Raw genomic sequence first — 15,693 nt, forward strand, 5'->3', positions numbered from 1 at the left:
ATCGTAATCACGGGTCTAAAACACTTCTTCGAAACTAACTTTGAATAAAATTTTTGAAAATTCTGTGATTTCGGCCCGCGATTTTGAATCTGCCATTCCGAATCTCGTAAAATTAATGCCAAATATTCAGACAATGAAATCATAATAGAGTAATGTCGTAAAAGCTGTAAGAGAATAACGCTCAGGAGTAGCGTTAGTTACCATTGTGCTATAGAGTGTTAAATTTTCGAATGCGTTTTCTAACCTTAAAATGCGTTGTTAGCACAAATAAAAAGACACGTGTGTAATGTTTTTCGATGTACTACGTGTGTGCAAAGTTTCAAGAAAATCGGCGAGTGACACTTGGGTAGTGTTACTTGTAGGAAGAAGAAGACTGCGAACGGCGCGAAGCGCTGAGCGCACACATACGCAGTTCTTGCTTGGTGTGTCATGCTTCACTATTGTGAGTCGTGATCCGCGGTTGCCGTCTGGCACACAGTGTGCGTTATAGCGAGTGTAGCGTGTGCACTGAATTTCAGTTTCTGTTTGTTCTTTCGTGCAGTGATATTATGAACGAAGTTCAGAAATTTTTAAGGATAAAAGTAGAAAATATTCGTTTAAGGTCCAATTCCACCAACGTCGCTTAATTTTAACCGTAGTTTAACTCACTCTTTGTCTCTTTCTAAGGCAGGTAGTTAGAAAGAGACGAAGAGTGAGTTAAACTACGGTTAAAATTAAGCGACGTTGGTGGAATCGGGCATTAAGGTATCGTCATAAATGCTATAAATAAAAATATTATTAGATTTACTAGAAGAGGAGATTCCTCTATAGCATTAAGAGGATTGTAATCTTAATTTCAGGATCTCATAGTTATAGGATATGCCTCTAGATTTCAGGGTATCATCTTGTGACCATATAGCAGAGGAAAATCCTCTATAATCAAAATGGAACTATTAAAGAATAGAATTTTTTTTGGGTGTGTAATTTAACATAAAATTGAATGCACACGCGCTGCAGTTTTTCTTCTGCTATTTTAAACTAAAATCCGACTGAAATAGCTGATACAATGTTTGTTTGTTGCTTCAATACTTGTTCAAAAGATGCTGGTTAATTTGCATTCGGATTTTGGATCGTCTTTTCGTACTCTTGTATTTTTATTTTATTAAAATCTCAGTGATTTATCAAGTCATACGTGTCTCTGCAATTATTCAAAGCCCGCTCCAACTAATAAAATCATATCTTAATTTATGATAATCATAATATGCTTTCAAATATTCCAATATAATTTTCCTAGACAATATATTTTCTTTTCACAATATTTATAAGTAGGTATAATCCTATATATTATTACATTGTCTTAGGTAACATTGTCTTAGGTAAATGCATGTATACTGCCACTTATGCAATACTTTCCATCATTGCACCATAATGATGTTTCCCATCCTGGGATTTAGAAGATGAATGAACATGCTGTTATTCATAAAGAATGCAGTATCCCACTTATGTCGATCGCCTAGTCAATCAATCTTGTACTGCAACGACCGCAGCATAAAACGTAGATGTATTATTCAGAGACTCAATTTCTCTGTAGGTCATATCGCAAGTAACAGCTATAGAAGAGATATAGAAATATTAATAGTTTACATGACACTTCCATGATTGAACTGGATACTTTCATTTGTTATGCTACTTATGTTAAGTAATACAAATGTTTATCTTACGTGTGCTAAGTTTTAAGCGTATATTGACGATCAGAGAAGCAACTATAAAGTTTGCAAAGTGATTAAATTATAATAATTATAATTAAATTATAATTAAATTAAATTATACATTTAGAAAAATATCGAGATGTAACGATTAAAATGAATGACAGTGAATGTAGTTCAATAGTTTATTCAATTAGCTATTAACTCCGTTTAACATTGCAACGCTTAATCAACATGTTATACGGAGAATTCGAAGTGAAAGATAGTCATAAAGTGGAAAAATTCTGTTTTTAAAATTGCATATTTTGTGTTAAATAAAATTTTTAAAAATCTAACATAAAAATAAGAAATCTTTGTTTTATTATTTTTATTATTATTATGACAGAAATATATTATTTTTTAGTGTTATATTTACTTTATTTTACTTTATTATACTGTCTGAATGCATAATATGTTAATTTGCAGGCAGCCGTCAAAAACATTGGAAGAAGCATTTTTTATGACTATGAAAATATTGGTGGATATTATAGATTTTAATATTTTTAAGATAATTGTGCAAGTTTTACATCAAAACCTTTTAAATAGAAAAGCATAAAACCCACACTTTATTATAACGTCGTGAACACAGACTTAACTTGTGAATCATTGTAAGCATCTTCTTCTTTTGTTTAGTGCTCCCGATCTTCTAATGTGAATTCGACAGCGCCAAAGTATTATAAGTATTTTGAAAAATATTTAGTTGTATTGAAATATTTATATGTATTAAAATATTTATAATATAAAAGTATCTGCTTAATATTATTATTTCCTTTATTTCTTCCAATGAAATCTTTATTGTGTACCGTTCACAAGACCCAAGATTAGTCAATATTACGCCTTAACTTTTGCTCCAATCTTATTTACAATTCCTTTGAAAGTGCAGCAGTTTTAGAATTAACATCATCATTATTCGATAATACTTTTGATACTTTCTTTCTCACATATATATGGAATACAGTCAATCGTGTCTTCGACAATTAATAATATCTCTTTCGAAGCAATGCGATTTAATATTGTTGCATTAAGAATATCACACATATGAGTAGGCAATAAACAAACAATGTCCAACGGAAAATCATTAATAAAATTACATAATTTGTTTAATCTAGATTTAAAAAATCCTTTAAAAGATATTTTTCTAGTTTCAAGAATTGCCATATAAAGAAATACCTAGCAATGTATTAGCAACTCCACATTCTCTGTTGCTTATGGATCATAAACCAAAATTCCAAAGAATACTTGCCAATGATTTATTTTTATTATTCAAGATCAAAATCAGATAACTCACTTTTCGCTGCTTTATTCAAATATTTAGCAACGTATCAAGTCAGCAATATCAACTTTTCACCAATAAATTGTATATCCATATTTTCTTCCCACGCAGTAAGAATAATAGGAGGATTATAATCATTAATGTCAACTTCATTGTTTGTTCGAGGAAGACCGTATAATCTGCTTTTATGTTTTAATTGTTTTCTTGCTATTAAAGTTGCTACATCTCTTATATTTAGTGTTTCAGTAACGGGAGGAAAGCCACACCGACACCTACAAATAACTTTACGTCCTATTTTTTAGAACGAAGACAATAATTATATTTATGTCGTTAATGCGTATTAACGCATCTGTAGAATAATGTAAAATATTTTTATCTGGCATTTTGCAGCTTATGTATTGTGAAATAAAGTTAGAGACTTCTTCAATAAAAGATTTATCGAAAATCGGTGCATCTTTAATCCAAATTAGTAAGTGAAAATGTTGTATGTATACAACATAATTTAAGGTATACCTCTACCTTGATATTCTCGCTAGAAATAGTGTTTTACTTCACCAACTGGAGAATCTTTGGAACAAACTATAAAATCAAGCATTGAAATTTATTATCAAGAAATCTCGACGTTGATACAGGATCTTTAGCAACAAGCACATTGGTACTCAATGAAGAGTTTTGCCATCCATTTGCTTCATGAATATATTCACCTAAATCGTACTATTCACTAGGACTTAACGTTAGAAACCATGTCGCAGGTCCGTAATGTTGCGTCATACAAGACAAATCACTTCTCGGTCTACGCTAATATTATTCCGTATTGCGAAGTGAAGAAAACATTGTATTTAAGTCGGACTCCAAATCTGCTTTCGACATAGCTTCTAAATACTCCGCAGCCGTGTAACGAATCTATGGATCTGTGGAGTTATATTCATTTTATGATAAATTCCACGACGAATATTCGTGTTATTTAACAAGTAAAACAAGTATTGTTGATTTAATTTAAATTGTGGATGCTTAGAGTCAAACGACATTTAATAAATGCATGTTCCTGAAGTTTCACCGGTCTTCTTTCATCATTGGGCATTTTAACCAAATGGAAATAAAGCTGGAAAACACATCAAATCCAAATTTTTTTCATGATTATCCAAAGATAAATCCTGAATTTTTAACATTTGATATACGGCAGTTGCAGTTGATTTTCTTTTTTTTCATATAGAGGATATACATATAGTATATTGCTCGTAATAACTATCATCTTTATCTTTTTGAGTTAGCATTACCTCGCGCTGATCATCCAGTGTAACTTCTACATGATCTTTTATCTATCTCTTGCATATGTAATTCTAAATTTTTACTAAATTATTCACATTCGTCACTAAATGAAACTCTTGTATATCATTTTCTGTTTCTTACCTTTCAAATTCTACATTATCCAAATTCTCCAAAAATAGTTTATCCCTCTAAAAAACCTTACAAAGGTAAAAAAATACGCCAAGTACATTAAAAAGCAAAACTAAATATGATGAAATTCATAGTTAACTAGCCAAGTACCTAGAAGCAATTCAGTTTGAGGATTTGTAATTTGAAATAATACTTGGCGTGCCCGGGTCGCATTGGACATGCATTCTTTTACATTTGTACTGCCTTGAGTATTTTCACTAATGACTCGTAAATCCTTGTATTTGGTAATATTAAAACAAATACGTTTACAGTTTTGCACATTAGCGGAGTGATTATAAATATCTCTTTTCATTACTCACTCAATACAAATACTTTACACATAGAGTTTACACAAATTATAGAGAATGAGAGAATGAGTGTTTATAAGTTCGTTGCGAGGAGTATCATCACATGCCCCAAGTGCTCGAACTGGTAAAGACGTCCGCACGGAATGAGGGAGGTTCCAGGTTCAAACCCTGGCGTGGGGTGATATTTTTCGCAATGAATATTATTAATTAATTCGATTCCTATTGATCAATAGATTCGTTCTGGAATATGAAATCGCTGCGTTTTGTTAGCGCGCAGTTTTTGAATTAATTCCTAGTACGAGGAAAAGATCACTGCATCTAGTCTAACAAATTTGTTGGCGTGCAGTTAAAATATATAATAAAATATGTCCGACCATCAGATATTTGCCAGTATCGCGATTAAATATGCATCTGAAAATATAATAAAAGTGCCGTTAGATTTTTGATAACGGCTTTAGTTCCTGAAATATTTTAATCATAAGTTTATGTGACCTGTCAAATAATATGAATTCCAGATCAAGCGACGCGGTAGCGTCGCGACGCCAAGTACATAAAAATCAAAAATAAGGCTCCGAACAATGAGAATCACTGCATAAACATCGAGCGTTACCAAGTTCAGTGCATAGACGTCGAGCGCTACCGTATAGCTCAGGCCTGCGGCCGAGTTGTACTTTTCGGCCGATTTTGTCTGTTACCATGTCAGGGACGAATTAGCTGTAAGTCACGTATGGGTCTTTGACATTGATATTGATATTGATCTCGCGCGCTGTTTATAGAATTATTATTATTATTATTATTAATATATATGGGTAGACAATATTCAGTCGGATCTCAATGATATAGGCGCCGAGAGTGGGGATTGGGAGGCAGTAGCTCAGGACAGGGATCGATGGCGAACTTTGGTAATTGCGGCTATGAACTTTCGAGTTTTGAATACCAGCTAATAATAATAATAATTATTAATATATTATACAAACCGCATCAACAATAGTACCTCAAGGGTGATGTGGAAATCTATTGCTTACGTTATTAAGTAAAATTTAAATATGTACCATGTATCATGTATATGTATATTTGCTTTGTATTATAGTATAGGTATACTAAATAAAAATATTAATAATAATTGTACAATGAATAAGATAATAAATATGCGACCATCACTGGCAACTTTACTTTTGTAAAATATGTATATTTCTAGATAGTTTATTCAACTTTATTTTCATATTATTTTGGTTTATATATTAATGGTCTGTATTTTCTTTATTAATTTTTGCTTTTCTTTTATGTAGAAAATTAACGTGTTGCACTTGATAAGGACTCGAATGGAGTCGAAACGTTGTGCATATTTTTGACATCAATAAAGTTGCCAGTGGTGGTCGCATATTTATTGTCTTATTCATTAAATATTTTTCTGGCGCCGCAAAGCTATACTATATATTTAATAATTGTATAATATATTAATAATAATAATAATAATAATAATAATTCTATAAACAGCGCGCGACATCAATATCAATATCAATGTCAAAGGCCCATACGTGACTTACAGATAATCCGTACCTGAGCTTGACCGTCTTGACGTCTCCGCGAGCTATGAAGCAAAAAGAGTGAAGATGGTAACAGACAAAATCGGCCGAAAAGTGCAACTCGGCCGCAGGCCTGGTATAGCTTATCTGGAATTCATATCGTTTGACAGGTCACATAAACTTATGATTAAAATATTTCACTGAACTTAGTAATGCTCGATGTTTATGCAGTGATTCTCATTGTTCGGAGCCTTATTTTTTATTTTTATGTACTTGGCGTCGCGACGCTACCGCGTCGCTTGATCGTGAGTATCGGACGGTATAATTTTAGAATATAAAGAGTTATTATTTTTCAACCATGTTAGAGCTTCAAATACTTTTTTAATATCCACTAAATCTTCCCAGATAATTTTTTATTTAGTTGGAACATTTCGAAGTAAAACAAGTTCGTGATTTTTTTAAATTTATTGAATCAGTGCTAGAACATAACTTATTGAAAGTCTGTTGTAAAGGAAGTGGTAAATGAAATGTTCTACCTTTAACTTTTTGTATCTTTTGTCTTTCAGGTATTTTATTAACAACTGTTCCCAGTTCCTTTTCAAACTGTTTTAATAACAGTTTGAAAAGCTTTAACTGTCTATAAAAATAACTTTTCAAATTCATGAAGAGGCGATATTACCTCAGGCACATCATTTACGGAGATATTATTTAGAATGCAATAAACAGGCATCAAACCGCTACGAAATTTCCGATCACAATAATGACATATATATTGCGCATTAATTTTTTGTTGCTCTACACATGCCATTAAATCTTTCCAAATTGGAATATCTCTCCGTGTTTTTTGAAATTTACTAACTTTACAAACATTTCTTTTATAACAAAGTCTCTCACACGATATACAAATATACCGTGGTGTGTCCAACTAACGTTTTTTCAAAATCGTAAATGTATTATGATATTTAGAAATAACATCATCATCACTCAAAATTATTTCAGTTTGCTGATGCTTGTACATATCTGCTTTTTCTTGTGCTGAAGTAACAATTTCATTTAATGTATTCAGATCAGCAGAATATAATGCTTCGTCAAAATACAACATCTTTTAATAAAAACCTTTAAGTTGGTACATAAAACGTCTAATATTTCTTACTTTGGGGAAATAAGGCGTAATAACTGTATTGGAACAGACATCGCTTTACAAAGATTTAAATCGATATAACAGCTATGCGTATGGCCTAATTTATCATTTGAAGTTTTTACAGTACATTCATGAATATTTTGTATGAGTTTTGACACGTTCTTTAATGTACTTACAGCTTCTAGAAGTTTTAAATATCGGTCAATTAGAAGTGGATCATTAATTTTACGTAAAGAACTGCACAACCACGATTTTTTTGCTCGTGCTTCCATCAAGAGTAATACATTTTCAATCTGTCCTTTCATATTTATTATTAAAGGCTCCGTTATATTGACTTCAGATGAAAGTATATCGTGATAAGTAGAATCAACAAAATAATTTTCGGACGAAACTGTATGTCTAGATCACGGTCTTATAAACAGGTCTAGCAAGGAGACCAAATTTCAGTGGTGGGGGAAGTCAGCTTAATGAAGCAGTTTGTGACTCGTGCTATCGTCACCATGCGTCGCTGCTATATAGAGATGTAACCTCAACCGTACACTAAACTTGGTGGTGGCAATCAAGTGCTTTGGTCTTACGTATTGGCAAAGTTTCAAGTTGGTTTCAATATGACGAAGCCGTGTGTAGTACCAAAGTGCAAAACGGGAAATAGAAATATGAAACAACAGTGTTCCGTTTTTAAAGTGCCAAGAAATATTGAACAATTTAAAGAATGGCAAGCAGCAATTCCTGACATTGAATTGAAGCAATCACACTACGTTTGCGAGAAGCATTTTGAGGAACAACGCGTTCTAAGAAAATGGATAAAACGCGACAACGATGGTCGGATTATTACTCAAGTAAGTTTAGTCATTTTATCTGTAGGAAGAATAGAATTAAATATGTAAAATATATCATTCGCGTTCTGTTTTTTCTCGTTCTGACTATAGCTTTCAGTGAATGTAACTGTAATCCTTTGTACATTGATTTCAGGTTGCCTATGTGCGTCCACGGCTAGCCAATTCAGCAGTTCCAACAATATTCGACATCCCTTCTGAGGTGGAACAAGGTGCCTCAACATTTCAAGAAACTCAGTGTAAGTGTCTACACATTACATGGTGAAAAAATGCTTCATATTTTAATTGCAATGCATGATATTTTGATTGATCTTTCATTTTGTAAAGTTTTTTTCATCACAAAAGTCTTCTCACATACTGAGAAAATAAAGTAAATGGGTCAATTCTGGCGTCTAAATAAATGTTGCCAAATAAATGTTGAATTCAGGCAACAAAACTTTCTTTGCCTGGTTTAAAAACTGATAATAGCCAAAATAATTAGTCAGGATAACAAAAATGTCACTATTAAATAAAAATATCCTAATGAAATAATTAATTTTTTTAGTGCAGGATAATCTTGTCGAGAATCAGGTTGATTTGCCGCAAGAGTCCATTCAACATAAAGTTCCTCCGCCGAAGGTTCTTCCGCCGAATGAGATTGTTGGTATCACATCAACTGTGCAAAATTATGCAATAGATTCAGTGTCTACAATGCCTACAGTGTTCACAGTGTGTGATAGAAATTTCAATATTTCAAGCACCACAATCAACAATGAGACTAGTAAAGTGGCTACGATTAGTGAAAACGAATCTATCACCATACCAAAATCGTGGGCTGTTACGGAATTCAATGAGGAAGGAGGACAAAGCGTAGTCTTCTCACATCTCGTAAAGATGCGTAGAAATAGTATGCTTATACCAGTATTAGAAAGAAGTATTAAGATCAATACTGATAAAATACTTCACTACTACGTTCATGGACGTCCCGTGGATCCAGAGAGATGTCAACTCCCTCCAGTTTTGAAAGACACATCGCTGCTGAACACTTTGGAGAGATTCAAAAACATGAATATTTGCAATGGTCTAGGTGCTATCAACGTTCATCATTTGTCGGTTAGTACTGCATTCAAAGACTATGTTGAAAGATGGCATGACAACAGCTGTACAATGATCTCGAAACAGAAAAGATGTGACAGCTGCGTGAAGAAGAGGAAACAAATAATGCAGATGGAAGCGAGATCGAAAAAAAACTGAAACATTAAAGCGTATACATCAAGCGTCAAATCCCATCGATCAAAAGAAGTTTATTGTTTTACGGAAAGCGAAGTTCCGTGAAAGGCGCGCAAAAAACAACCTTAAGCGACGTATACAATCATTCACGCAATCATTGAAAGAAAAAGCCGACGAAATCGCTTCTTTTCGTGCCGAAACGTTGGACGAAAAGTGTTCAAAATTGAATATTCCACCTGCGCAAAATATAGCACTCAGAGAAATCATCTCGGCTGCATCGAAGAAAAGCCTGAAGAGTCGTCGTTACTCAGATGAATGGATAATGTTATGCATTTTAATGAACATACGTTCACCGAGCTATTACGAGTTTCTTCGAAAAAACAATGTTTTACCACTACCCTGTATGAGAACAATTCGCAATTAGTTTTCGCTCATTGATATGAAATGCGGTTTTGATGAACAGTTTGGGCAATTATTGAAACAGTATTTTAAAGATAAATCTCCTCTGCAGCGACATTGTGTACTTTTATTGAATGAAATCAATTTGAGAAAGTCTGTGACAGTCTGTTCAAGAAACTTGACTTACGTTGGTTTAACGGATTTTGGTGAGGACGGACCACACTGTACGGACATTCAAGATCAAGCAACGCACGGTCTTGTTCTCATGTTGCAGTCTATTACATATTCGTATACTCAACCAATTGCTGTTTTTGCTTCAAAAAAGCCAGTTAAGAGCGAGGAACTTGCAAAGTTGCTGATTAAAGCTATTATTTTTGTGGAAAAAAATGGAGCACAAATTCACGGCGTTATTGCCGATGGTGCAGCGACAAATGTAAAAATGTGGTCTTTGTTGGGTGTCTCAGGTGCAATGAGGAACACAAAAACATCGTTCACGCATCCTGTCGATAAGGACCGGAAAGTGTTCGTTTTTTCTGATACACCTCACATCATCAAGAATATTCGAAACCGGCTCTACAATAAAAACAAATTGCGGGTAAGTTTGACATTAAGGTAGATTCGTGTATGAAAATAATGATACCGCTTACTAAACTCAACAAGTTCTGTATATTCGATGCTACATGGTACTTAAATATTTGAAGAAATAATTAAAAAAACATTTCTGCAGAAATCGTCGGATAAATACATATGCTGGGATTACTTTAAGATTTTATTTGACCTCGACAGTATACATCCAGGAAATGCCAGAGCTTGTCCTAAAATAACGCGAAGGCATATTGTATTGGACAACGCCTCGAAAATGTGTGTTCGACTCGCGACACAGGTATTTTTCTTCACTTGTCATGCTATTAATATTATGCTATTTATATTATTTACATACATATAATGCTATTTAAATGGTTCATGAAAAATAAACCATCATGATCTTGCACATTAATAGATTTTTAGTAACTCTGTCGCACAAGGTCTGGCCTTTTATTTGTCGCGTGGAGTCAAATCTCTCGCTGGATACGAGGAAACGATTAAATTCTGCACACAAATAAATGACATGTTCGATGCGTTAAATCGAAAGTCTCCCAATGAAGGTCTGACCCCAGAAACCAAAGACTTTAAGGTAATTAATTGATGGTTATTGAATAGCCCTACCAAATATTAATTCCGTTATAAATGATGTTATCTGTTCTTCTGATTCACTATGGGTACGGTCAAAGTCACGCTTCGAAGCGCTTCCAGACACCCTTCATCCTTCTTCTCATTTGACAGAAGGAAAAGGATAGAAAGTGTCTAGAAGCGCCTCGCAACGTGACTTTGACCGTACCTTATATTTAGATATTGCAAGATTCGCTCCAATGGTTGAATGAGTGGGAATCTGCCAAGGAAAAAGGTGACATAACGGCTGATGAATATTTAACCACACAAACGTCGGAAGCATTGCGAATGTCTCTACATTCAACGATCGATTTGTGCCGCTATCTCATCGAAAAATTTGATTTTAAATATTTATTAACTGGAAAAGTCAACCAAGATAACTTGGAGGTATTTATAACTTTCATAGGTGTATGAATTGGTGTATTACTGGGTTACATATACATACAAATATAATATAGTCCTCCACTCATTGTTACTATATACAGTGCTGGCAAAAAGTTCCGGAACGGTTAAAAATCTTGGAAAATAATGATTTAGTGGAAAAATGTTTCAAACAAAAAGCATAGGGCTTAAAAAAATCTATTAGATGATGATATATATTTGACCTTGGTATGACATTGGAAAGCCCGGTCATGGTCAACATAAAAATCTTAAATGGAAACCCCTAGTTTTTATTACATATTCTTGTAGCTTATCTCGAGAGCTTTTCGAAACGCTATAATAAATTTTTTTCTCTTACGTACTTTTTGACTTATAAGGCTTGAAGGTTACACAGTACCGCCGGCATTAGAATTACCCAAGGTGCACCGCGTGGAGGTTGCACGGTCAGATTTACACCTCTTTTGTGTGTGTTGCGTGTGCGTGTGCGTGTGCGTGTGCGTGTGTGTGTAATGTCGTTGTTCGTACATACGAGTATAAACGATTTTTGTGAAGTTAGTTTTATGAAGAACACACACACACACACACTCATACACGCACGCACACACGCATACACACGCACACTCATACACGCACGCGCGCGCGCACAGACACACACATACACGCACAAAAGAGGTGTAAATCCGACCGTGCAACCTCCACGCGGTACACCTTGGGTAATTCTACCGGCGGTACTGTGTAACCTTCAAGCCTTATAAGTCAAAAAGTACGTAAGAGAAAAAAATTTATTATAGCGTTTCGAAAAGCTCTCGAGCTAAGCTACAAGAATATGTAATAAAAAATAGGGGTTTCTATTTAAGATTTTTGTGTTGACCATGACCGGGCTTTCCAAGGTCATACCAAGGTCAAATATATATCATCATCTAATAGATTTTTTTAAGTCCTATGCTTTTTGTTTGAAACTTTTTTCCACTAAATCATTATTTTCCAAGATTTTTAACCTTTGGCTCTTCGTGTGCCGGGTAAAAAAGGAGCGGATCGGGTGTAATTAAAAGATTATAATATTTGCTCGGTGTATAATGAGCACAGCCCGAATTGTATTCTGAGTCCGAATATACAAAGACACGTCCGCTCGCGTAGACGATTACCAGTCGAATCCCTTATTTGTCGACCTCTTGGTCGTCGAAAGCCTACTCTCACGAGCCTGTTTGTTTCGTAGGACCTCTCGAAGGTCCTTTTGAATTTCCTACGGGAGGAATCGTTCCGCCTATTTATCGCGCCCTGCTTCTTTCGGTGACCCGCGCCTCCATGACGCGATCACTACACTTTCAGCCGCCGCGCGTATGCCTCGTCACGGTCGTCGGTACGGAATCCCCCGACATTTCGCGGAACACTTGCAAATCTGCAACGGCTCATTGGGGATTCCCTATCTAACGGTCTAGTCTATTATCCGCTAATCTGTTTATTTTGACGACGTGTTTTTCGGTCTATTTGCCTCGCCTGAGTCTAGCCGCGCGATACTGCTGACCGTCTAGGCGATGACGTATGTGGCCATATAATTGCCACAAACCGTTCCGGAACTTTTTGCCAGCACTGTATATGTATGTATTGGTCTGTTCTAGAAATTCTTCGGCACTATTCGTCAAGCCGCTGGGTCTAACGATCATCCAAGCTGTCCCACGTTCCTACAACTATATAAAGTACTGTCAATATACAGTATAATAAAACCTCCCAAATTTGGAAACTGCTCCATTTCCGAAAGGATTCCCTCGCCGCAGATTCTCCTCTCGTTACAGGAACTGAAGGATATTTACGGGTCGAAGTCTAAGGGAAAAAGTGCAATGTATCAGCAACACGTTCAGAAAAAATTAGACCACATTTTACAACACGATGATTGGGAAGCGGATGACATCATAGAACATAATAATCGCGAGCATAATAATGCTTCCTCCGAAACTCTACATCGTATTATATATTATGTCACAGGTTTTTATTTTAATATTTACTTCTTTCTTGCTTGAAATCTTAACAATCTGTAGATATGTATATTATGTACATATATAACTGTACTCTCTAATAATACTCATTATACTAATTTCTTACTAAATATATTAACAATTGTTGCATGCAATGTTAGTACTATAAATGGATGAATTGATTTTGTGCGCTACTTTTAGTATGTTGACATCGTAGAATGCGTAGAATATCTATTCTGCAAACATGGGGAAGGTTTGTACAAATATCTAACACACTTATCTTATTTTACAGAATATTTATGCAAACAGGTTTTAAAATTGTTTGGTTCATGCATGACTTGTCACCGAGCTGTGCGCTCAGATTCCTCTTCCACGTTTTCTGTATCCCAATTGGTTGCTATGAAATCACGAGGTGGTCTGATTTACCCTAATTTGCGATTTTTTGACCTTGTTTATCACATTGAATCGTGTTTTGCTAAATATGCTTCTCAGTCAGACGTTTTTGATTGCACGCTGGAAGAAGTTTTGTCTTCTTACAACTTCACTTTCCCTTGCACTGTGCATGCTTCTGAAATTTTATCGTATGCGATAATTTATTATATAAGATTAAGAATGAGGCAAAATACTTACCAAGAAAATATTAAAAAACCAAAAGAATGTGTTGTAAAAAAAATTGTCAAGACTGACTATAAATTAAAACTTACGTTTATCCAAGCAGAGTATTAAAATTCTCTTTTCCTTTCTCCTATATACCCACTCAGCTATCTTATGTGATATCCCTAGATCGTCGCGCCACCTTGCGGCCACAACTCGAAGTACAAACATCCTCATTAAGCGGACTACCCCCACTACCGTCCATGGTAGACCTGTATGTAAGACCGTGGTCTAGATATGCCACACAGCGCACATAATTTGTCATCAACAGTAGAACATTCTGCAATAACAGTCAAACATGTTCCTGATTTGTTTTAAAAAATATTTTTAATGAATATTTCCGGAGAATCGCGAATTTTTATGGAATTTATACAGGGTGTCTCATAACTCCTTACCTTCCCATTAATGACGTATAGTTTGGAATTTTGTTAGCTGAGTCGAAAAGTCCTGTACCACTTTACGATTTTCGCAATACAAATTTTCGCATAACCGAGTTATTAACGATAAAAGTAAACGAATGAGTGCACGACTTGTGCAGCGAGGTCGTCGGTAGGAGGGCCGCGCGCTCGTTGTTGGTTACTGGCGCAGTGAGGCAGCGGTGCCAGAAAGCGTGCTTTGTAGCATGTGGTGGAGATGGAGGAGTAGGAATGGTCTCGCGAATCATCGCACACTTTCTGGCATCACTGATGTGAGTGGAGAGGGTGAGGGTTCTCAGCAACTTTACCTGAGAAATGGCCGAAAATTGTAATTGTAATGAAAGCAAATATATTGATGCTTAGAATTGTATTGCATATATGCAGTAAAAAGCGAAAACGTGGAAAAAATGACTAAAACTTTTGCACACATCTAATACAATGGAAAATGATCCATTACAAGTAAACTTAAAATTTTAAGTAATATAAAAAATGTTTTAGAATATTCGCTTTGTTTACTTTCTCGCAATAAATTCATATAGTTAAAATAATCATTATTATGATCATTAACAAGTAAATAAAAATACAGCAGAGCTTTTTTATGGCTTTCAGTGATTTCAAGACACACGTTATAACAAACACCCAATCTATAGAGACATGGAGTTATGGTGATCAGTGCATAGCTATTTAATTGACCTTCTTCTCAAGCTTGCATACAGAACTCAGTGTCGCATCAATAAAGTTACAACGTTTCCGGTTTCGGCTGCGACATCGCGGTGCCAGTAATGTATGTTAATGCAGACAAATGTCCATGAGAGAGTTTATCTGTAATCGACCGGAAACGCGCAAAAGTTGACCTAGATTTCACGACGCAAACTTTCGAAGGAAAAAGTAATTTTACAATAAGTGCTTCAGCCATCTATGGCTTTACTACAAATACAATTGATGTTCTTGATACAAAGAGGCGTTCAAATATTAGAATTACAAATTTGCAGCAAAAATTTATTCGTCTTTTTTTATCGATCAAAATCTAAAGTACTCTTCCTATTTTCAATCTCGCTTTTCTGTTAATGATTATGACATGAAAATGATATAATATTTGTATAAATTTTAAAGGATTATAAATTTAAAATAATTGTTTATAAATAATTTTTATAGAAAATTGTTTCTTATTTTAAAAATATAAAAGAAAAGCTTTCACACAGTGTAG

General features: G+C 34.7%; 1 protein-coding gene across 1 annotated transcript; it reads left to right on the plus strand.

Moving 5' to 3' along the window:
- Window positions 1–7,915: 7,915 nt before the first annotated feature.
- On the plus strand, window positions 7,916–13,582 carry LOC105275070 (transposable element P transposase). Its single transcript, XM_011331713.3, is given in 8 exon segments — window positions 7,916–8,248; window positions 8,382–8,484; window positions 8,790–9,469; window positions 9,471–10,448; window positions 10,581–10,736; window positions 10,854–11,027; window positions 11,243–11,449; window positions 13,063–13,582. Coding segments are annotated over 8 exon segments (2,928 nt in total). The 5' UTR covers window positions 7,916–8,017; the 3' UTR covers window positions 13,462–13,582.
- The last annotated feature ends 2,111 nt before the right edge of the window (window positions 13,583–15,693 follow it).

Source organism: Ooceraea biroi, chromosome 1 (assembly GCF_003672135.1).
Source record: "Ooceraea biroi isolate clonal line C1 chromosome 1, Obir_v5.4, whole genome shotgun sequence".
Classification (NCBI taxonomy): Eukaryota; Metazoa; Arthropoda; class Insecta; order Hymenoptera; family Formicidae; genus Ooceraea; species Ooceraea biroi.